Source organism: Anarhichas minor, unplaced genomic scaffold (genome assembly GCF_050575085.1).
Source record: "Anarhichas minor isolate MPS153535 unplaced genomic scaffold, ASM5057508v1 ptg000007l, whole genome shotgun sequence".
NCBI lineage: Eukaryota > Metazoa > Chordata > Actinopteri > Perciformes > Anarhichadidae > Anarhichas > Anarhichas minor.
The window spans coordinates 453,995-478,358 of NW_027466453.1; the positions used below are offsets into that span (position 1 = coordinate 453,995).

The following is a 24,364-nucleotide window of genomic DNA, read 5'->3' on the forward strand; positions in this document are numbered from 1 at the left end:
GCTTCCTTATAGGAACAATAACGGCCTCCTTCCACCTTGCTGGTATGCTACCTCCCTCTCACACGTTAGTATACAATCTCAGTAACTTCTTTAGCCCATCTCCACTTAAATGCTTTACCATAATTTAACATATTTCATCATCTTCTGGGGCAGTTATTCCAGCTTTAGCAACTGCTCTTTATTAGTCACCGCAACTTCTTTGTCAGTTGTTAGCACAGGATAACTCCACTCTCTACACTTCTCCTGTTGTATTTCCAACTGAGTCACAAAACCTCCTCCTTTAGGCCTTCTGTTATCATATCATTGAGAGTTTCGAGGCATATCATCATTAATCTTACTCAGATTACCATCACTCTCTTCCTTAAATCTCTTCCAGTTGGCTTTCCCAAAAAAAGATTTCCCACCCCTGTCTACTTCTGTTACTGGTGTATGAATATTTATTTTAAAGAATATTGGGTAGTGATCACTGCCTATGGTTCCTTCATGATGTCACACACTGCAGCAATGTTATTAGAAACTAGTGTTAGGTCTGGTACAGACTCCTTTCCTGTATTGATATTAATCCTTGTTTTACTTCCATTATTTAGGCTGACTAGATTCCTTTCATCTAATACTTCTTCTGTGGCTTGACCATTGCTATCAGCTATCCCACTCCCCCATAATGTGTTGTGTGCGTTGAAGTCCCCACACCATACTATGCTTGCCCTATCTTTCCCTTCTATATCTTCCAATTTGCTTAATTCTATTCTCAAACATGGATTATAATAACCACCACAAATTCCTTCCTTTCAAACCACACTTCCACTACCACATACTCCATTTCTTTCCGTATACCTAGTACTCTATGGGGAATCCCTTGTTTTATAAAAGCACCACAGCCCCCCCCATGTTATACCCATATAACCATTAGCATATAAATATACACATCATGTCATATTCTTTATTTTGTGTTTACATCTTATCTCACTTTTGGTGATTCAATAAATAATAATATAGATACTAACTAACAATAATCACAATAAAAATCGATATAATAAATGTGTTTAAACGTCTTTTGCAACATATCCATAAATGCTGATTTGAAAGGGTGACATTTAAGCTTTTATAATATATTCATTAAAAATAAGCTAAAAACATACAACATGGTAAATGTGTTAAATGATTTACAGTCATAAAAAGCATATGGAAATGTATATAAAATAATGGACCGTTTTACTTATTGTTTTCCAAATATGTCTATGAATTCTTTTTTTAAGCAAATATTTGCATTTACACGTTTGTTTTTACATTATTGCTTCTGGAATCATTTAATGTAACATGTGGAAATGTTCCATTAAAAAATAAAGAAAATGTCGTCAATAAGGGTCTGCTCGATTTGCACCCCAGCTCCGTCTGGGAGGGCGGTGCCACACACTGCTGACCGTCAGGGAATACCTACAGGTCTCTTGCTGACGGTACCAATGAGAAAAACAAAACGCAATATCGTGTCGCTTTTTGATTGCGTCATTAGCTTGCGGAAACGGCGCATCGGCGGATCCTTGCATGCTTGCTCGAGCCACAGTGGAAAGATTTTGCTTTGCCGGACAACTGAGCGGGTTTTTGACGTGTATTCATCGCCATGTCGTCTCTTCTGAAGGTCGACCGGGACCTGAAGACCAGGGTGAGTGTGTGAGCCGCCCGCCCGACTCCTCGGAGACACTCCGGGCCTGGACCTCGTCCATCCACGGCCTGGACACGGAGCTCAACTCCCACTCTACACGTTCCACCTGGTCTCCGTGACTACAATGACTGCGCGTGTACCGTGGAAACCTCTTATGATCACGTCTGTTGCTATACATGCATGATTATATTACCGTTCACACATGTATTGTTACTTTATTTATCATGCAGATTGCGTCACATCGATAGGTCATGTCATATCTCGATAACAATATAATTCGCACGTTTTCTAGTAATGTACTAAACAATGCTATATGATACGTTATGCTATATGAAATAAACACACTGTAAAGCCATTTATTGTAAAGCGGAAGAAAAGTACTTCGTATTTTCTCATTTATTTAAGAACTTAAGTGAAAAAAATACATTTAACAGTTTCAAGTAAAATTTTATAAGAAATATATAAATATTATAACTATAAATAAGTACATTCCCAGCTATACACTGACTATTGTATTCCGAATAAGGCAATAACTTGTGGTATTCCTGTAAGCAGAATTATTGTAATTAATTTTAGTTAGTATGTGGTTATTAATGTAGACGTAATGGTGTATCATGACAACTCAATATATGATTTAATCTCCACACATTTCCCTTTAAGGACAATAGATGATCATGTATTACATGAATATAACCTAATGAAACTGACAGCGTCACTTTTTGTTGTATTCTATTGACTGCTTCAATATACAGTACAGCTGTACATAGTATATGCTTCTCAAATTACTGCAACAAATTAGTAGGCTACTATATATTAGATATAATAGTTCAAGTTAGAATTAGGCTGACATATTGTATTGGGCTGTTTGTAAATACAGTAACGTCAGTAATGCTCACAGGCTGGCCCGGAGTAGGGCTGAGTCTTCTCATCAGATGATCATATGGGCTCTAGTAAAGCAGCCAGTGTGTCGCCCTGTTGGGCAACCCTTGAGGAATATGTTTGTGTTCTAACTGCCCGTCCATCTGTTGACAGGTGGAAACGTTCAGGGAGCAGATCAGCAGTGAGGTGAGTAGATTTCCCCCGACAAGTTGATCCTCTGTGTACTCTCTGGCTCATGCCTTCTGTTAGCGTTGTAAGCAAGCGTTCAGCGTATCATGAAACCTTCCCTCCTCTTTCCTGCTGTAGGCCGAGCACCTGGTTGCCAGCTTCTTCCCTAAAAAGCTCCTGGAGTTGGATCAATTTCTCAAGGTAAGTGACTGAGGGCTCGTTTCACAATTCAGAGTTCTAATCGGACAGGTTTCAGGTTAAAGAAAACACTGCAGCGCATGCTCTATGGGCCCCATAATGCAGAAGATCCACTTATTTTCATCTGAATTCTGTGCTGGGAAGTCAAACATTTCCTTTTCATCCATGCCCCCGACCAGGCTCCTTCCGGTGGGTAAAACGTCCCCCGGTCTTAATCTAGACACTGGTCCCAGCGGTTCAAACGCAACCAGCTCCTCAAAAGATTCCCAGTGCTGTGGTCTAAAGGGTCCAACAAAGACCACTACATGGAGAGACGGTCCCCACTGATGAGTGAAATCATGAAGATCTTACAAAGCACTAGAACATCAGTTATAATTATTGAGTGGTCGTATTTGTCAGTGTTTCCACATCTGATTTTCCTTCTATGATTATTCACCTGTTAAAAAAAACAACGTAATTTCTATGGACATTTTGATATGATGGGGCGCCCCATAAATCATAGACCACCATGTCCCCAGTTCAAATATTCAGCATCTCTTTCCCCTCGTATCCTGTCATCTCCACCAGCTCAGAGGAAGCTAGAACAGTGACCCTGAAACACTTGAGATGTGTTTATACATTTGCAGGCCTTTTGTAATATTTTCTTTTCTAGTTCATTTTCAACCTTTTCCATGTGCTCTTCATGCAGGAGCCCATTCTCAACGTGGTCGACCTGAAAGAGATCCATTCAGAGGTTAAGTTCAAAGTGCCAGAGCCCATCCTCTTCACCAACAGCCATGATGGCGTGGACCTGGTGAGTCTGCAGTCTATCGGTCATAATGTGACAGTGACCCACCTGATAGGCAGGGCCAAATGAAAAGATGCGATTTGGTTGCATTATGGAGCAGAGGTTCCCAAAACTGGTAAACTCATTGAAATCATTGGTTGACTAAAACTAAAGGAAAAAGTATCATGATGACAGAATTCTCACCACAAGGTGTAAACAGAGTGTGAATCATACGCTGTAGGCACCGTTAGTGGGCTGAGTAGTATTGACCAATCACGTTACAGCGGTCTTTGGTTGCATGAACGTAAACAGTTCCTTTGTGGAGAGCAAAACAGGCGGAACTCATTGGCCGAAATGCATTCTGGGAGCTCCTCACCTATCGCGTGACCACAACATCTGGTTGTAGATGTTGTCCTGCGTCTCAGACTGTAAACTGTTGACTGAAGGGAAAGTCGTGGCCAGGATATCCCCTGGTTGTACCGGATCCCCAGGAATAGTGGTCGTCGGACAGATAGCCGATGGGTTCCCAGGTCGCTTCCAGACACATCTCTTGGTCTCTTTAGGGGGCAGTTGTCATGGAGATGGGTCAGTTGTCAGGTGACCTACTCGTGGAATTTCAGTCATATGACAAACTGAGGTCAAGCTCAACTAAATGAAGTAATTTGAAAAATGATGAATTATAATGAATGACGAGTGGAGAGTGAACCATTCCAGTGTAAACAGATGAGGTCAACACCTGTAACCATGGTAACTGTAAAGATGGCGACAGCTGTTGCCCCAGAATGGTTACAGGAAGTATAATATTTAATGATTAATAAAAGATATTTAACTAAAGAAATCTAGACTTCAGCTAATGGTTTTTATCAAAAGACTAACTCTGCATACTTGCGTGGATCACTTATTGAAGCCCATCACTGATGACTCTCCTCACGTTGTTGAATAAACAATGACGTTGCTTCTGTATTTACGCCTGGATGACGTTATACTGAGTGTCGATGGAGCAGCTTCAGTGTTAGCATAGTCCAGCTCTGATCGATCAGAACTCCATTCAGAAAGCAGCATTTTAACAGTTTGTCTTGCCGACAGACCTGTAGAAGCATGAATTCAGATCGGCATCATTATTTAGTTCTTTTGGCGTCCTGTTGATCCGGTTATTAACATTAAATGACAACAAAATCCAATGCGTGAGCCAGACACGACGACGTGGTATCAGAGAGGCTCTGAGCGATCTGTTGGTAATCACATAGAGGTACGCAAAGAAATACAAATAATGAACACAGCAGAACTGTGACAATGTGTGATTTAAGATGATGCAGTTGAACACATGAAATCTATACAACACACAAATCACTCAATAAGATTTACTGTCTCTGAAGATGCACACCAGATCCACCCTCACAGTGGAACTGCTCTATAAACACTGCACTGAAACAATGGACAGTGGCTCCTTACTAGCGAGTTTTATTCATTTGGGCCTCTTTTCTGATCACCCATTTGTACACACTGCATTGTGGGTAATTTAGTGGCCAGTGTTTTTTAGAGCTTGATCCATACCTGGTACTAGAAGTCAGGATGACAGCAGAGACCTGCATCATCCTTGTAATGTCTCCCAACTTTATGGAAGTTCCACAGATGTTAGCTAGAGTACCTCTAACAGTATGACTATGACTTGCAGTAGATACATTTAATGAATGTTTTGAATGTAGCAGATCAGTATGAAGCGGAGCTGTTGAGTCCATTAGTTGGATTACAGACAGAAGGTTTACGGTTCATGTGGACCTCCTCAGCACTTCCTTACTCCATGCTGAGAAGTGTCCCGTGCATAAAGGAGATATGTGACAGAGGTATGCGGCCTAGTTCCTCAGAGGCTCAGAGTAATGAGCTCAAAACAGAACGAATCACTGACGCTCACACAGTTTAAAAAGAACAAAAGCAGTGTGGCAGGGTTTGTGAGCACCACGACTACTAGAGGGAATATGAAACAAATAGCAGTGTGGTGTCTGGTGTCTGGACCTAAATCAGGACTCAAAAAGAACATGTATAACCAAAACTCCTACCTCAGACTGTCATTGCAGTGATGTTCTCCTTGAATTTATTGTAGCATTTTAAATCGCAGATCATTTCCTGTTTGTGTGACGTGAACGGCTCCAGCGTCCACAATCCAGTCCGCTTCTCCCGGGCTGGTGTTCCTCTCTGTGTCACCGGCCACCAGAGCTCCAGCCTGCTGCTGCTTAACAGGATGAGGGATGATTAGCAACAGGTTACAGCTGGGCCAGTTAACCCTGGCACTGGTCCCCTGAACCACTCCCACACATCTCTCCCCTGCAGCTGAGCATAGACCACGCCCACTACCACAAAGAGCAACTCAACCCTAGAGCTTTGGCTTAAGTGCCTCTAACCTGGAAATTTATAAAATGCCTCTAAAACATGAAAAAGTATCAACATAGAGATAGAGTTTCTGTTTTTTCTGCTTAAAAACAACAGAAAAATGCCTAAAAGCTGCGTTGAGATGGGACGTACTACCAACAGGGTAAATAATAGAAGTTTTTATGAGCTGCAATCAGACAAAACTGACGATACAGGCGATAAAACGTGAGGCATCAGCACTAAGAGTGGGAGAACTGTTTCTACAGTAGCCCACCACGTACAGACCAAACACTGGCTCTAGATAAGGCCATTGGCGTTATCTAGCGCCAGTGGCACACGGGACAAGTCAGACACGGCAAATCGCATCTATCCCCGTGGGCTCATGTTCCATAACCAGATAGCATTACAGTCCCAGCACAAACCTTTCTCCTCTTGTCTGTGGACTTGAGATTAAGCCTGCCTCCAGATCAGCCAATAGCATTCTTGCATTCTATGTAATATTCAAAAGGTTAAAAAAAAAAATCCCTATTGAAAATGTTCACGATCCTAAATGAGATTGTGATGATGTCAGAGGATCACCACAGTCAGTAGGACTCGTTCTATGGAGATCACAAATGTCCATAGAACGGTCCATGACAGTCTGTTGTAGTTGTTGAGATATTTCACTCTGGATTAATTGCTCCTATGAACTGCCGTCATCTGTTTGTGCTGCAGAACACCAAGAAGAGGAAACTAGAGGACGGAGTCACTGATGAGAGCTGGCAAGGTAACAACTAAAGATGAGATCTTCAAAAGATTGTCGTTTGTGTTTGTTCACAGTTTTATAATATAAATTCATTTTGCGTTTATTTTTATGTGAATAAGTCATATTGCCCAACTCTGAGCACTTTAACCACATGTTACAGGTCCCAGCATGAATGGGCCTGATCACAGATTTTGTGCCTGAGAAAAACAGGAAATAAATGAAACAGGCAAACGCTGTGGCTTCTCGCTTCAGTGTCCTCTCAAGCTATCTTTATTTTTACACTTCTTTAAGTGAAAACAGTCTTCTGTATATGTTTCTCCATTTCAAAACACAGGAAAAATACATTAAGTTGTAATAAACAAAATAACAAAGGTTACACTACTATTATTACATGTTTGATCAACATATCTGTTGTCTCTTGGGCTAAAACCCCTCCTAACTGCACTTTGGCAATATGCCCACAGCCACTGTGGCGTACGTGAGACAGACACTCTTCCAAATGGCGGCGGTGCGTCACCAGTACAGTGAACAGCTAACAAACATTCACAACACTTATATACATATTACAGTCACATTAATTAATATATTTAGTATGAATCGACCTAACAGAACATAAAGAGTCGATTCATTTCATCATAAAGAAAAAGTTCATTGTGTAGGAGCCAGATAAAAACAAGGGATGTAACACAGGGCTACTATTAGCTTAGCTAGCACTCAACAGTCAGTCTTAACAGTCAGTAGCGATCAAACAACTACATAAAAACACAAAATACTCTATACAAATGTTACGTACACATTGGTCCTGAATTCATGTGTCTTTTGTGCACTTTTCATGTTACTAACCTGAGAAAAACAGGAAATAAATGAAACAGGCAAACGCTGTGGCTTCTCGCTTCAGTGTCCTCTCAAGCTATGAGAAGACGCTGAACGCGCACCTACAAATCTCTGGTCGCAAGGCAGATCGACAGCGCTCCAGTGCCACCTACTGGGCATAGATAAAAATACACTTCTAAAGGAAGTTTAATTATGATAGGCAAATCACAGAAATTCGTTCAAATATGAATCTAATAACAAAAATGTGACCATACATTTTGTGTGCGTCACACACACCTACATGAAATGATGATCATGAAAGGACCGCCTTACCAGTGGTGAAGTGCCCGCTGAGCACAGTGCACAGTCAGCAGAATAACCACAGTCAGCTGGCTTTGCATGTCCCGGACCATCCACAGACTCCTGTATTGATCTCAAATCATGAGTGTTAGAACTCGACCCAGCAGGACCGTCAGTCTCTGATGTGAAGAGGAGTTTGTAACTGTGGACGCTGTGTTTGGTTCCAGGGGGAACCAAAACCGTGGTGGTGCCAGAGGGGATGTTGAAATGCAACACCAAGCTGGTGGACCTGATTGAACGAGTCAAACCAGAGATCAGGACATTGATTGAGAAGTGTAACACAGTAAGTGTCCGTACATACACACACACACACACACACACACACACACACACACACACACACACACACACACACACACACACACACACACACACACAGAAAAGGCCCATATCTGGTTGTGTAGACCCGTCTTTATTGAAGAAAAGCTCTGCTAACAAAGCTCCGCTAAGCTCCCTGTCAAAATAAAAGCCTGGTTCTCCTTCGCCAGTGGAAAGCTTTTAATGTGAAGCAGCAGCAGGTTGCGTTGCATTTGCATTAGCAGTAACTTAACTCTTTAATGATTGCTTTCAGCTGACTCATGCATATGTGGTACTTCTGAAGCACAACTTGGACTGACCTCAGAGTTTTATAGATCTCTTAACATCCTGAGAACCTGAAGGTGGTCTCAGATCAGCTAATCAGATACTTCTTGCTGTTCTTACAGGAGATATATATATATATATATATATTAGTACTGGGCAAGTTAACGCGTTATTATCGCGTTAACGCATTCATTAATTAACGCCGACAATTATTGTATAGCGCGTTAACGCATTGTTTTATTTTTTATTTATTTTGAAAGTCCGTTGCTCACTGGCAGCGGCGGAGGAATTTGAGACTACTGGACATCGCTGCGGTAAAGTCAGCAGACACTCAGATCTCCGTGGTCAACTCAGCAGATACTTACATTTTAGTGCATCTATATGCTGACATTCACGGTAAACGCCATAGATCGGGAGCGAGCAAAGGACCGCGAAAGTTAGCGGAAATATTAACGTGAGACAACATCCGGTTTCTTCAGACGAACATCCGGTTTTCAGAATAAGATGCCAACAAAGTATGAATTATATTCACATTAAGAATAAAACATGCTGCATCCCGTGAGTTAAAGGGAAAATACACCTAAATTGTGGGTAAAGTGTCTTTATTCTTTGATCGCTGGGTAACCATCATCACCTCTGAGTTACAGCATTATATTGATGAACAGTAGAGCTGCATTCACATGCTCTGACTGTCATGAAGACACAAGACACACATTTAGATGAAACGTGCTGAAACATGTTATTCATGTTGCACAGCAGTGGAACGTTTCACACACTGAGCACAGATAGTGAAGAGATAGAACTGCTACTGTGTAAAGGGAATACTGCAAATAGTGTTTGCAAACCAAATGTTATTGCCCTTTTGTTCATATAGCAGTACTTTTGAAATAAAAGTGCGCAATACACTACTTTTGAATTCATTATTGAACTTTGCCATAACAATGCAATTAATCGCAAGAAATCCATGCGATTAAATATTTTAATCGCGATTAAATATTTTAATCGTTGCCCAGCACTAATATATATGTAAGATGTATCTGTTTGAATGCAGATCTTTTTAAGGTCTCAGTGTCAGCCGGAAAAAAAGAAAAACAGGCAAACACACCAGAGCTCACACGCGTTTGTGTGCACAGTGGATCAGTAGCATCCTCTTTAGGTGCTGCCAAGGTGCCCGACCAAGGACCTTAAAATGCATCAGGATAAGGAAACAGCTGCTTCTGCTGTTCAGCTCTGACGCGTGAATGTGTCAATGTGACATGGAGGAGGTTCAGATTGTTTCTCACTACAACTATTGTGAAATAGTTTAATGTATCAGACGCCTGTCACCAGTTTCCTCTGTGACATCATTCAATGACATCTTTGTGCCATGTGTCGTGTGCACTGAGAAACATCCGCTCATCATCTTGTCTCTACTGTGTCAGGTAAAGATGTGGGTCCAGCTGCTCATCCCCAGAATAGAAGATGGAAATAACTTTGGAGTCTCCATACAGGTAAGTCCTCACTGACTGCGTCATCTGGAAAAATATGTTTCACATAATAGAGGCTAACATTTCTCAGTACAGACATTTGTTGGTAAAATAGAGAAAGTGTTTTCCAATTAATTCACTCAAATTTTGTTCTAAGTACATTGATATTTATTCATCCCAGTCTTGGTAAGTCCTGAACAAATGTTCAACCCGAGGGCTCTTCATGAGCAGAATCTATCCAAACTGTGGAAAAGGTTTCACAAGAGCTAACACCACTGAGATGTCCACAACGATACTTACACAACAGAACATTGGAACAGTCATAAGGTACAAATAAAAGTCCTTGGTGTTAGTCGGCAGTCTCTAAATCATCAGAGGCAATCTGATTGTAAGCTGAAAGTTATTATATTAATTATGTCCAATTATTAAAGAGTTTTTAATCCGACTGCCTACTAACACTAAGGACTTCTTTCTTACATAAACTGGACATTGTTTTCTATGAGCTGAAAACACTCCCAACACTGAGTGTCTTGACCCATTGCAGCACTCCCTGTCTTCCTCATTTTAATAGTCATGGCGGAGTCATTTTAGGCTCCAACATAAGCCATGTCACAAAACATAGCGTGAAATTGTAAAAATGTCACATACTGTTTTAGAGTACTAAATAGAATATAAGTATATATATGTTTTTTAGAGGCAGCCTTTGTCTCTTTTCACTGTAACAAGCATCAAATGACGCTGGTTATTCCAGGAAACTTTAGGAGAAATAATTATCAAAAAAAAAAACTAACCTGAAAATACCCATCACGTTGGCACTACGGCCACAAAGTACACAAGCGGTGGAAGTCCAGCTATTATATACTGTGGATGATATTCAGAATCCACACCTGCCTGCCAAAGAGACTCTAACTTTAGGTAGAGTCCTTTTAATGAGTCTAACATGAACTAGATTGAAGTTGCACCATTTTGAACAGATTACTACATAACACATCACTACAATGCTTGATTGTCATTGGCTTCACACTCCAGTATTTACTCTCGTTCTTTATCTAACGGTGACAGTGAAGGGAGGCTGTTTCTGCAGTCCCTTTGTTCCACACTGGGGGGCAGCACTGACATGCTCCACCTGTGATCATTACACCAGAAGTAATGTCTGGGGTTTAGATTCACAGTGGACACAACTTCAAAGCTCAGGGTAGAAGGTTGGACCGATGTCTTCTTCGTTGGTGTTTATTAGAGAGGAGGCAGCGACCTGCATTCTATACATGGGGCAGTCATCTGGTTCCACCAAGACGCTGGTGGAAGCTTGTTGCCCCGATTCTCTATTTTAGGAGTTAAAATCTGAGACCAACTGCTGAATAACAATCTGCAGGGATCACAACCCACAGAGACCACACAGGAGCTCATTCTATACAACTAGAAAGGAAATGAGCTAAACGAAAGGGAATGGTCATTATCTTTGCTTTATCAAAATAACGTTATGGGTGAAACAAAGTCAGATGAAGACAATTTTAGGTTGAAATCTTCAGCCACTGAAGAAGTGTGTCCACGTGTAACAATGATTCAGCTTCAGTGTGTCCACTTCCACCACGTCTGTTTGTCTCATGTGTCCTCTGTGTCTGTAGGAAGAGACGGTGGCAGAGCTGAGGACGGTGGAGTCCGAGGCAGCGTCTTACTTGGACCAGATCTCCAGATATTACATCACCAGAGCCAAGCTCGTCTCCAAAATTGTCAAGTACCCTCACGTGGTGGGTAGCGCGCGTAGTCTGTCTCGTCTCTGAGAAGCAGCAGGTTGGTTGTATTTGTGATTAAGTGTCTTTGTCTCCACTCTGCAGGAGGACTACAGGAGAACTATCACAGAGATCGATGAGAAGGAGTACATCAGTTTGAAAATCATCGTTTCAGAGCTCAGGAATCAATATGTGAGTTTGTCTTATTAAACCCTCGTCCACACAAGCGTCAGAAGTGACTTCATGCAGGAAGAGCCTGATGTCTACATTATGGAGTTATCCATGTGAAATACCCGCAGTGAAACCCGAACCTCAGCTCGACCTCTGCTCAGTGACTCATGAACCATAGTATCTAGTGTTTAAAGATCACCATATACAGACTATGGTGGTAACAGAGAATAACGCTTATGGAAAGTGAAAGTTATGTTACAGTCTTACCCTACAGACAATGCCAGAGCCACCGGCTCCACGCAGCTGTCAATCATGACATCACACCCCATTTTTATAGCTTCCAACAGTTGAAGATCCACCAGCGCCATGAGAACTACCTTAAACCGTCTTTGAAGTGTACAGTTATTTCTGTAGTTTGGCACATGTCCAATCTGCTAACATGAAGGGGGTGGGACTCATGACCTGTACTGCAGCCAGCCACAAGCGTGTTTCGGCTTCACTTTTGAGGAGTTGTCATGTCGTCCATCTTTATATAAAGTCTATGCTACAGACAGAAACAATGGAAATAAGACCCGAGCTGTATTTAGCGGAACTGTCCTTCGCTGCTGGAGTGAGGTGTGACCTGCACCATGTTTAACACGTCTGCTTGTTGCTTTCAGGTGATTCTTCACGATATGATCCTGAAGAACATTGAGAAGATCAAGAAACCCAGAAACAGCAACGCTGAAGCTCTTTACTGACAACCTCTACACAACAAAACGCACACACACACACACACACACACAATACCTGAGCTCAGTCAAACCGTACATGACCAATTATTCTCGCTGTTGTTCTGGAGTACCTGATGGTTTTGGGGTTTTACAACCTGAAGACAATTCATGAAGTGTCAAATGAGAGGCTGCCTTTGGATGGATGGTGTGCTGATATTCAGTATTGAAAAGTTGAAATATAACTGCTCACAATTCAATATGTGAAACCATAGTGAGCTGTAAACATGATACATGATATGATGTAGAGGAAGCCATGAAAATGCATTTAAAAATCACACACACACACACACACCTCCATCTTTGTTTTTAGTTATTTGTCCTTACTCTGCAGTCATCCACATGCTTTCTGACATGTTACCTTCAGTTTGGGTTTTCCAGTACTCTGGAATCTGACCTCGGACAATTCCTCTCCCATAATTATCCCGACTGCAAGCTGCTGTAGCAAAGACCACCCCCATGGCCGTCCTCCCATCTGCTCCACTGGGACCCCCCCCCGGATGCTGTTCCTCTCCCAGGATTTATCATCTTTTCTTAAATGGTTTTGTTGTTTTTGGCCCCATGTTGCCTGACCCCCACAGGGAGGTTTTTCTTTGTTCAGCTCTCTCCCAGTTGACTGTCAAACTGTTAAGCGACCATCAACTCACATAGGATGCAGACCGCTTTCCTCTGGGCCTCAGAAAACAGCTGTAGTTGTGTAGCTTTAGTGTTGTAGTTATCCTGACACACACATTTGACTGTACAGTTTATAAAGACATAATGGAGGATTCTTGCGTCTTTATTTCTCCCCCTGCCCACTCCGCTTTGTTTTGTCTTGCACTTGCAGCATCTGTGCATCACAATGACGTGAATACACAATTGCATCCCAAGAAAAAAACAGAAACACTGGAGGTCCAGACACACATTGAACCTGGGACATTGTGACTGGTCCGCACTGACAGACAGCAGTGTGCTACAGTGTGCATGAAGGGTTGGAAACTTGCTGGATGATTGTTCTTCTATAAGAATGCAAACTCAACAATGTGCCTCCGTGTATCTGTCTCGTGTGATCAAGCAGGCTTGTACTGGAACTAGAAGCGTTTTGTCAAACGCTTTAGAATACAGCAAGAGTGTCTGGGTTCACTTCAACAGTTCAGTCTTCAATCTTCACCAGATTCATTGTGATGTAACAATGTTTTGTATTGTGTTCACCTCATGAAGCGATACTGAAGCCTGGTGCTTTTAAAACTCTTGCAGCTCGACTGTTCTATGGAAGATGACAGTGAAGTTAGGGGCTGACAGTGAAGTTAGGGACTGACAGTGAAGTTAGGGGCTGACAGTGAAGTTAGGGGCTGACAGTGAAGTTAGGGGCTGACAGTGAAGTTAGGGGCTGACAGTGAAGTTAGGGGCTGACAGTGAAGTTAGGGGCTGACAGTGAAGTTAGGGGCTGATAGTGAAGTTGGGGACTGTCTTTAAAGTGCATGCAAATTGTGATTTAATTTGAAGCCTTTAAGCGTATAAAGGAATGAAGGAACAGACCAGGTAAGGGCTGCTACTTTGTCCAAAAGTCTAGTTAAAACAAATTCAAACAAATAAATTGGAATGCAACTCGTGTAGCCTTTTTTTTTTCTATGAGAAACATGGCGAGGTGTATTCACTCTCAGTCCTGAAGTGACCAGACCCCATTTGCTTTTAATCAGATTAAACTCTGGACATGTAACATCTGGAGTCTCGCCAGTGTCCTGCCTCCCTCTGCACTTAAGAAGCAAACACTGTCTAGGGAAACAAAAAGACAAAGAAAACTATTTGTCCAAAGCACTTCAATCCAAAATCTAAGATGATATCTAGTCTCTTATCACAATATGATCATATTGATATATTGGCCAGCCATATATCTGACTACTACAGCACAACCCCCAGAAGACTACAGATAGCAGTGCATTGTATTGAACAACTGGAATTAGATCACATGCAGTGCAATCACTTTTTACCTGTTGAAATAGCCTTGTGACTCTATTTAGTGAACACAAAAGTTCCATAAAATGCAAAGATATGAACTATTTGTATTGTTTAGAAAAGACACTGATGAATATAACAGGTTTAGACTGAGGAGTATAAAAGGGTCTACCAAAGTAAGTGTGTGTGTACGTTCGGGTCCATTTATGCATGATCCGTTTGATGGGGGAGTGAGGGGTGTCGATTGAGGTTAGGTAGTAATATGGGATGTATTTCAATCTACACTTAAATACATAGATATAAACACAAGGCTGTAAAGACTCGTCGGTATAACATTTAATGTCCCATTTAGCCATTTGTTAGGACCCACCGTAAAGCTTAATTCAGGAGTACGGTGTTTACTGACGTATGTTATGTCATAGAACAAAACACTTTGAGACGATGGAACCAGAAGTGCAAATCTGGATATGACTTAAAATTCACAGATTGGTCTTTAAAGCCGGGGCCGGATTAACCTACTTGGAGGCCCTGGGGCACAAATTTGCTGTGGGGCCCCTAGTTTCCACCCCACCTGTCCAAATTGTCTTTTGTTCATTCTCTATTGTTTGATAACACTTCGACTGGGAGTACACACGCATTACATCAGCTGAAAATATCAAAAATGTGTTTACTAGATTTTAGGGACCCTCTACAAGACAGGGCCTGTGAAATGGAAGTTAGAGCGTCTTTAGCTTCTGTAGTGCAACGTCTTCCTCAGTGAGAAAGAATATTTGAGGGATATGAATCAAATCCTTTGGCTTTGATTGAGCGGCTAAAAGAGATCGGGCTTAGAATGTAGCGCGACACGGAGCTACAATGAACTGTGACTCCACACACACCTCCCTTGTTGCTTAAAGTTGCAGATTGATTGATAAACGGATGACATCGCTTGGTACGTGAGCACACTATCATATTTAGTTTTACAGGAAGAAAGGATGATTGGTTTTCAATATAAAAATACATTTTCTTCACATTTATTGTTAAGTAGGTCCCCAATATTACTGAGAATATAATCTAAAAGGGTTAAAAAATAATGGGTACAAAGTCAAAAGTTTAAGATGCTTATCAGTTGAGTTTATGTTGTGCGTAATGAATAACCACAGAGTGCACCTAGGGGCCTTAAAGTTCATTCTTCTGACCTCATACGACATGTCCCCTGAATGAACTGACTGAACTGTGAATGTTTCTTCCTTCATGAACACCATTGTAGGTGTTCATGAACTACTACATTTTGAACTGAGCCATGTTGGTTTTTAAAAAGCTGACTTTTCAAAATGAATCGGATTAATCGTGTACATGAAAATGTAGGTTCTGCGGCTGCAGCGCACTGATGGTTACGGATATAACCCCCGATCTCACCTGAATCACACACAGACCCTGATCCAGACAGAAGGGTGCCTGACTAAAATACCAGCATAAACCACAGCTTTTATGTAAATAAAAGGGAATATACAACACACACACTTTTGATTTGTAAAAATCTATATTTTTAAAGGATTCTGGTAATTACATGTTTTCTTGTATTTGTATCTGATAAATGATCTTGTTTTGTTTGATGGGAGTGCTGATGCTTACTGTACACCAATCAAGCAGTTATTGTGATTACATCTGGAAATCTCAGTTGAAGTTGTTGACTCGTATCTATTGATCTATAACACAATTAAGCGTTTACACACATAGTCAATAAAGTCTACGGCCCTTTTGAACATTTTACTGTCGTACATGCAGTTTGTTAGGGTAGAGATCTTCAATCGAACATCAATGCCATCGTTGATTTTTACAATCAGCTTATTTTATCTTATCACAGCAGTTACAGCCTTTGTGTCCTGGTCTGCCCCCACATGTTCCATCAAACAACTAAGAAAAACAACTTAGATGTTCTTTATTTTCTCTGCAGTAAACGTCTACAGCCAGCTAGCAGGTCAGTGTTTACATGCACTTAACTAACTCGGTGATTTTGTCCTCATGATGGCAATGGAGGAAAAGTGAGGGGATCGATATTGTGTCTGCATAGAGTAGGTGATGAGATATTATGTTGGATAACTACACAATCATTACCTGATCATGCCACAAGATGAATAGTCAGGGCGTCACCAATGTTGTTCATCATCTGTAGACCTTGAATATCTGTAATAAAGGTCATAATCATTTTATAAGTTTTTGAGACATTCTAAGTCACAATGAAGACATGCTTTATGAAAAGTTGGGTGATCCGTTTTTAGGATTCACTCACTGGGCACCAAGAATATCTGGACAAAGTTCGTAGAGTTCATTCAATATTTGTTGACCTATTTCAGTAAATGGTTAACTGACCATCCCAGCACCATTACCATCCCTATAGCTAAAATATGTTTAATGTCAATGCTTTTCTAATATCGCTAATATGACCACTTGTAGGTTTTAGCTTAAACATTCAGAAAATGGGATTGGAAAAAACTTGTTTCACATAATTGCTTGCCTGAATCCCAAAGTTCTTGCTACCTAAATGTATTGTTGTCTCTTTAATGATACCCAATAATCTTCACAGCAACTTTATACATGGGTACTTGTGTTACTACCGCTCTTATCAAAAGAAACATCTCTCAAGTTGTAAAAGCAGTCTTTAAAATCTGTGGCCACACCCCTTTACACAATCTCCTTAAACAGCTACCATCTCCTCTCCCCAACTATAACTGTTGTACAGCTGCAGAGAAATGGTCTCTCAAACTATTTCCAAGATCTTCAAATGCCTTCTGGTTCTCGTAGTTGTTGCCTCATTGATAGGCAACTGTGTCCTGCTATGGCTCAACACCGAACGCACTCCAAAGTGCCCTGCTCAACCGGTAAACACAGTCCAACCTGCGGTGCACGACGAGCGCAGCAACGTCTTCGCTGACCTCTCTGTGGAAGAGTTCCTACAGGTGCGTGACTACATGTCCAAGATGCCGGGGATGAACATCTCAACTGATCCATCTACACCTCCTTCAGCTGACTACCTCTATATGATCGATCTCTCCCTGCCAATTAAACAGGATATTTTGCACTACCTGGATACCAACGGGCTTAAACCAGCAAGAGGCAACCGCGGTGGTTTTTCATGGCACGAATAACAACATAAAGGAATATGTAGTGGGCCCTCTCCCCAACCCGTCCTACCACCGCGATGTCACCTTTGAGAGATATAAAAGGGAGATCCCTTTGACTGCACGTCCGGTACATGTTGGGGAAGGGGTTCTTATAGAAATGTTTCTGCAAGATGTACTTAAACCAGTCAATACGCTGCTGAAGGACAGTTTCGGTTTAGAGGCATCTGATTACACTGCTTACTACGACGGCATGCCCAGAGGAGTCAAGTCAGGGGACAGAGAGACCTGGATTTCACTGTATCGAAATGAGGAGGGCTACTACATTCACCCTGTGGGCTTTGAGATGTTATTCAACCAAAGCACCAAATATTTGTCCTGGTGTGTGATGAAAGTGCTTTATAATGGTCAGTACTTTGACAGTATAATGGAACTGAAGCAGCAATACGAGGCAGGAACCGTGAAGAAAATCATCTACAAACCTGTGCCTAATTACGCCTCACTCAAACCCAGACAGAAACCTACAGGAATTGGACCCCAGCAGTTTCATGTACAAGGCAAGCGATTCAGTGTGAAGAACAACCACATTGTATACCTTGACTGGAACTTTGCCTTTGGTCTGAGCCTGCTTAGAGGCATGAGAGCTTTTGATGTTCGTTTCAGAGGAGAGAGGATCATCTATGAGTTAAGTGTTCAAGACGCCATGTCAGTCTACGGGTCCGTCACGCCAAATCTCATGCTCACCAAATACCTTGACGGCAGCTTGGGCATTGGTAAATGTGCTTATGAGTTGGTCAGGGGGGTCGACTGCCCTTATTCAGCCACTTACATAGACACTTTCCATTTCCTGGACACTGGTGTTCCACGCCGACTCAGAAACTCAATATGCGTCTTTGAGCATGACATGGGCCAACCTCTACGGAGGCACTTCTCAGAGATTGTCTTCAACAGTTACGGAGGACTAGCAAACACCGCCTTAGTGTTCAGGACAATCACAGCTATAGGAAACTATGACTACATGTGGGATTTCATCTTCTACCAGAGTGGCTCAGTAGAGGCCAAGGTGCACGCCACCGGCTACATCGCCTCTTCCTTTGCATTGAAGGACAATTTTCCATTCGGTCATCAAGTGGCAGAAAATGTCACTGGAAATATCCACACTCATTTTATCAACTTCAAAGTGGACGTTGACGTTTTAGGTGGGTGTAGCAGGAATCTCCAGGACCTTGAGCCTGTCAGAATATCATTTTTTTATGTAAATAAATAAAACTATAACTCAGCATAATAGCAGAAATTAAAGTGAAAGTCAATCATGTCCCCTCTCCAGGAGTGAAGAATGTATTCCAGACGAAAGACATGGAGTTTGTGAATGTTTCGCTGCCCTGGATACCTGGACGCCATGCCATGATCCCTCAGGTGGTGGAGAAACAGCTCCAAACAGAGCAGGTGAGAGCTGTACTTTGCTATTCAACCTTGTAACAGTGACAGTTATAGCTGCACAGCTGCAAGCTCAGGTACAGTCTTAATGCAAATGTGATTTGAAACAATATTGTATTTGTTTTTATCTGAAAAATGTCTTCACAAGTATAAAAGTATAAAAATCTGAATTTAAAGAACTGAATTGTTACACTTGCTCATCAAAATGTTTTAATACTTCTTAAGTTAAGGTGGCCAGAGGCTGAGATGTATCTGCTGAGCTAGTGGTTTTTAGAAACAACAGTGACTTGCATTGGAATATCCATGTTTGTTATGTTGTATAAAGTTTCCACAAATTCACAAATACTGGTATATGTTAAAACAATATACAAGCCTTCATTGAAGATACAGTAGCTGATGTATCTAGGAAGCCAGCTATGACGACAGATGACAGCACTCTACAACAGGATCGTTTTAGAAGGGACAAGGACTGTGGTGCGTACAAGGGGGAAATGTGAAAAATATGAATAATATAATAAAAGTTTTTTAAGAAACCGGCCAGGAAAGGAAGCGTAAACACTCCTGTGTGCTGTTACAGGTGTTTGTTTTCCTGCTTAATACTATCAGAAGATTGAAAAGTGTTTGCAATCATGCATGTACACAGGCGCATAAGAACACGCACACATGTGGATGCCGACTTCCAGGAATTCCAATATTGTCAAAAGGTTTAACTCTAAAATGTTTAAGTCATATGAGTAGAGACTGTAACCTTCCTGAAACTTTTATAAAGAGAAAAAAAATAAAAGCAGTAGTGATGTTGATTTGTAATGTAATTCTCCTGCAGGACTCTTTTTCTCTGTGGCTAAATGCAGCATCTGAATGTTGTAGTTGTTTTGGCCTTATTCTGATGAAAATAAGAGTTTGGGGAAGGTACTTAGATAATCTTACTATTGAGTAATATTCATAATAATAACTTAATCAAGCTTAGATTCCTGCTGTTACTATTGTGCGAGTGAAGATATGTAAATAGAATTATTTAGTTTGGCTTTGTATAGATTTGACATGGAAGACCACCTCCCCATATTTAACAATGTTTTTCAGGCAATTCAGCACCAATCCGCCTGTCGATCTCCCGATCCATCTTACCCTCACTTGTGAACAAGACCCTGGCTCAGATTTGGAGGTGCTAACTCTCATCCCCGCCGCTTCACACTCGCCTGCAAACCGCCCCAGTGAATGCTGGAGGTCACGATCCGAGGAGGCCAACAGGACCACATCATCTGCAAACAGCAGAGAGGTGATCCCGAGACTCCCGAACCTGACGTTCTCCACCCCCCGGTTGCGCCCAGATATCCTGTCCATGAACAGGACCGGTGACAAAGGGCAGCCCTGGCGGAGGCCAACACCCACCGGGAACGTGTCTAACTTATTGCAGAGAATACGGACACAGATCCTACTGCAGTCGTGCAGGGACCGGATGGTCCATTGTAATGGGTCCGGCACCCCATACTCCCGCAGCACCCCCCACAAGAACCCCCGAGGGACCCGATCGAAAGCCTTCTCCAAGTCCACTGTCCCCCTTTTTGAAAATGGGAACCACCACCCCGGTCTGCCAGTCCATGGGCACTGATCCCGACTCCCATGCAACATTGAATAGGCGTGTCAGCCAAGACAGCCCAACAGTGCCCAGCACCTTCAGCATCTCAGGGTGGATCTCATCCACCCCTGGTGCCTTGCCACCAAGGAGCTTTTTCATTACCTTAGCGGCCTCCGCCTGGTATATGGGTGCTGCCCCCCCCAAGTCTTCAGGCTTAGGAGTTCCTCGAATTGCTCTTTCCACCGCCCGACGATGTCCCCTGTCCGGGTCAGCGTCCCCCCCCCCTGCTGAGAACAGCCTGGGGCAGGCCCTGCTTTCCATTTCTGAGGTGTCAGATGGTTTGCCAGAACCTCCTTGAGGCCAACCGAAAGTCCTTCTCCATGGCCTTCCCGAACTCCTCCCATGCCCGAGTTTTAGCATCCGCGACCACCGCAGCTGCAGCCCTTCTGGCCTGCCGGTACCTCTCAGCTGCTTCAGGAAACCTCTGAGCCAACCAGGCCCGAAAGGCCTCCCTCTTCAGCTTGACAGCTTCCCTCACCTCCAGTGTCTACCACCGGGTTCTCGGGTTGCCGCCATGACAAGCACCGATGACCTTCCGACCACAACTCCTAGTGGCCGCGTCCACAATAGTGGCTTTGAACATGGTCCATTCGGATTCCATGTCCCAACCTACCTTGGGATGTGTGAGAAGTTCTTCCGGAGGTGGGAGTTAAAGACCTCCCGGACAGGGTCCTCCACCAGATGTTCCCAATTCACCCTCACTACACGTTTGGGCTTGCCAGGTCTTTCCAGCCGGCTCCCCCACCATCTGATCCAACTCACCACCAGGTGGTGATCAGTTGACAGCTCTGCTCCACTCTTCACCCGAGTGTCCAAGACATACGGCCGCAGATCAGATGATACAATTACAAAGTCGATCATAGATCGCCGGCCTAAGGTGTTCTGTTACCAGGTACACTTATGAGCCACTTTATGTTCGAACATGGTGTTCGTTATGGCCAAACCGTGGCTAGCACAGAAGTCCAATAGCGAGACACCACTCGGGTTCAGATCGGGCAAGCCGTTCCTCTCAATCACCCCCCGCCAGGTTTCTCCGTCATTGCCCACGTGAGCGCAGGCAGCGTCCTTTCCAGGACCCCTCCCACCTACTCCAAGAAGGCCGGATACTCCGAATTGCTGTTTGGTGCACAAGCACAAACAACAGTCAGAGCCTTACTTCCCGCAATCCGTATGCGCATGGAGGCGACCCTCTCGTTCTCCGGGGAGAACTCCAACACAGCGGCGCTCAGCCGGGGGCTCGTGAGTATCCCCACTCCCGCCCGGCGCCTCTCACCCTGGGCAACTCCAGAAAAGGACAAAGTCCAACCCCTCTCCATGAGCTTGGTTCCAGGACCAGTGCTGTGTGTGGAGGTGAGTCCAATTATATCTAGCTGGTATCGCTCTACCTCCTGCACCAGCTCCGGCTCTTTCCCCGCTAGCGAGGGGACGTTCCACGTCCCTAGAGCTAGTCTATGCAGCTAGCGATCGGCTCGCCCAGGCCCTCGGCCCGGCCCGCTGCCCGGTCTGCATTGCACCCGACCCCGATGCTTGTCCCTGCGGGTGGTGGGTCCACAGGGTGGCTGCTCCATGTTGTTTCTTCGGGCTGAGCCCGACCGGGCCCCATGGGCGAAGGCACCAGATGCCGATGAGCTCCCCTCCTGGGTCTGGCTCCAGGAGGGTGGCCCGGTTTCCCTGGTCCGGGCGAGGTGGCTGAAGACCGTGGGCTGCTTTTCATCGGGGTTATTTTGAACCGCTCTTAGTCTGGGCTCTCCCCTGAGACCTGTTTGCCTTGGGAGACCCTACCAGGGGCTACTGCTTGAGGATAAACCGTAAAACCTTTGGTGATTCTCTGACCTTTCATCTAGCGCCATCATCAGGTTATTTTTTCTCATATGGCGAATACTTTTATTTGTGACAAAATAACTCCAAAAGGAATAACATTCCCATCCGTCTCAGCTGTAATTTGTGTACTCCTCAAACATATGTAAGCACACTAAACTAACTAACTTGTTAACAGTGCAATTTCATTATAAGAAACACGATATAACGCTAAAATAATCACTGTCTCCTACTGGTAGGTACAGTGGAAGGAAACTAAATGAGGAATAAAAGAGGACAATACTAATTTTAGAAGACAGGAGAAATAAATATTATACTCAAAGTATTTTTGTAAATATTGGTTATCTTTAGGGTTCAGGAAACAAATAAAAGCTTGTTCTTACTGTGTAAGCATTGGGAGAGGAGAGAACAGTCAACACTGATATAACAAACCGTATATAGTGTGTAATGTAAAAAACGAATTAGTTTCACTTGTTAACAAATAGTATTGCAGTATGCAGGAGAAGATAGATCGGCAAGCTACACCCTAACTCCATGGATTTATAGAAACTGCCCTGTTTTCAAATTCTCTCAACCCCCTCTGTAAGCATGGCAAGGCTCATTATATCATTGAGAAGACATATGGGGTCATGAAGGCATGGTGGCAGACCACCTTATTCCAAGGTGAGGTGAAACTCTGTTGGCCTGTGTGTTCTTTCAAAATATATGCCTCACACATGAAGATGTCATGGAAGCGCCAGCCTGAAGAACCGATGAACTGAGATTCATTTCTGTCAATGTTGGGCTGAAATCCTTTAGGTTACATTATTAGCAGCTACCCCAACCCTGTTTAATCATTAAAACATTCTGTTCTACTTGTTGAAATCCTTAAATGTTGTGGTAATGAAGCCATAAATCAAGTCATCAAAACACTGTTGGATCCATCACAAACAAGAATCTCTGAAGGCAGGTCCTTGTCGGATTACTAGGCAGGGTGCAGATACACTCTTACCCCATGTATCTTGCATGGTTTGATGCGAATACCAAAGGTGCAAAATCTTTGTCAAATATGGACCCCTCGCTCTTGTAGTTTGACAAATAATTTACAATGATTCATTCGGTCAAACGCTTTAGATGCATCCAGGAAACACATAAATATTGTAGTGTTATGTCTCCTATACTTACTAACAACTTCCTTCAGTGCAATTATACATGAGTCTGTGCTATGTTCATTGATTGTCAGTGGTTATTATATATTCTTGAAGCCTATCCAAGAGAACGTGTTCTAAGAAAGTACGCAGAGCAATTGGTCTATCATTTTCTGTGCTGGATATTTTACTGGTTTAATCTTTGATTAATGGCACTAATAAAACAGTCAGCATAGAGTCAGGAAGTTCACCATGAAATAACAATCCAGAAAAACACATACCAAGTAACACTGGAATTCTACGGTTAGCATCTGCTGTTCTTTGGTCAAGGCCACATGCTTTGTTCACTGCCAATTTCTCAATGGCGTAGAACACTTAGTTTAATAAACACACCACCATTAAATTAATCACTCTTAACACTGTTAAAGATATCCCTATAATGTTTACTCCACAGATCTGCGATACTTTCTGAACCAGTAGCCCCATCAATATTGGAAGGCAAGGGCATCCATATTCCTGGGTCCCCAGGAGGAGAGAGTGGAATGGGAGAACCAGAACCAGGACTGAGTGGGGCAGACTGTCAGACCCTGCTGCAGTAAAATTACAGGTTTTCTAAAGGGAATCTGGTGCAACGA

At 42.8% G+C, this 24,364-nt stretch overlaps 1 protein-coding gene, 1 long non-coding RNA gene and 1 pseudogene across 2 annotated transcripts in view; all 3 read left to right on the forward strand.

Annotated features, from left to right (window-relative positions):
• The window catches only part of LOC142938635 (uncharacterized), a 366,584-nt gene that overhangs the window by 43,923 nt on the left and 298,297 nt on the right, over window positions 1–24,364 (forward strand). The window lies entirely within an intron of this gene.
• Window positions 1,496–13,442, forward strand: LOC142938627 (proteasome activator complex subunit 3-like). Its single transcript, XM_076081932.1, has 10 exons — window positions 1,496–1,660; window positions 2,693–2,725; window positions 2,846–2,908; window positions 3,594–3,698; window positions 6,753–6,804; window positions 8,124–8,239; window positions 9,960–10,028; window positions 11,630–11,752; window positions 11,840–11,926; window positions 12,565–13,442. Exons 1-10 carry the CDS (start codon window positions 1,619–1,621, stop codon window positions 12,643–12,645), a joined length of 771 nt encoding a protein of 256 aa, XP_075938047.1. The 5' UTR covers window positions 1,496–1,618; the 3' UTR covers window positions 12,646–13,442.
• On the forward strand, window positions 17,343–24,209 carry LOC142945197 (amine oxidase [copper-containing] 3-like; annotated as a pseudogene).

Coding starts and splice junctions, on each gene's coding strand:
- LOC142938627 (XM_076081932.1), top strand. CDS start 1,619: ATGTCGTCTCTTCTGAAGGTCGACCGGGACCTGAAGACCAGG. Junction 1,661..2,692: donor ACCGGGACCTGAAGACCAGG/GTGAGTGTGTGA, acceptor ATCTGTTGACAG/GTGGAAACGTTCAGGGAGCA. Junction 2,726..2,845: donor GGGAGCAGATCAGCAGTGAG/GTGAGTAGATTT, acceptor TTCCTGCTGTAG/GCCGAGCACCTGGTTGCCAG.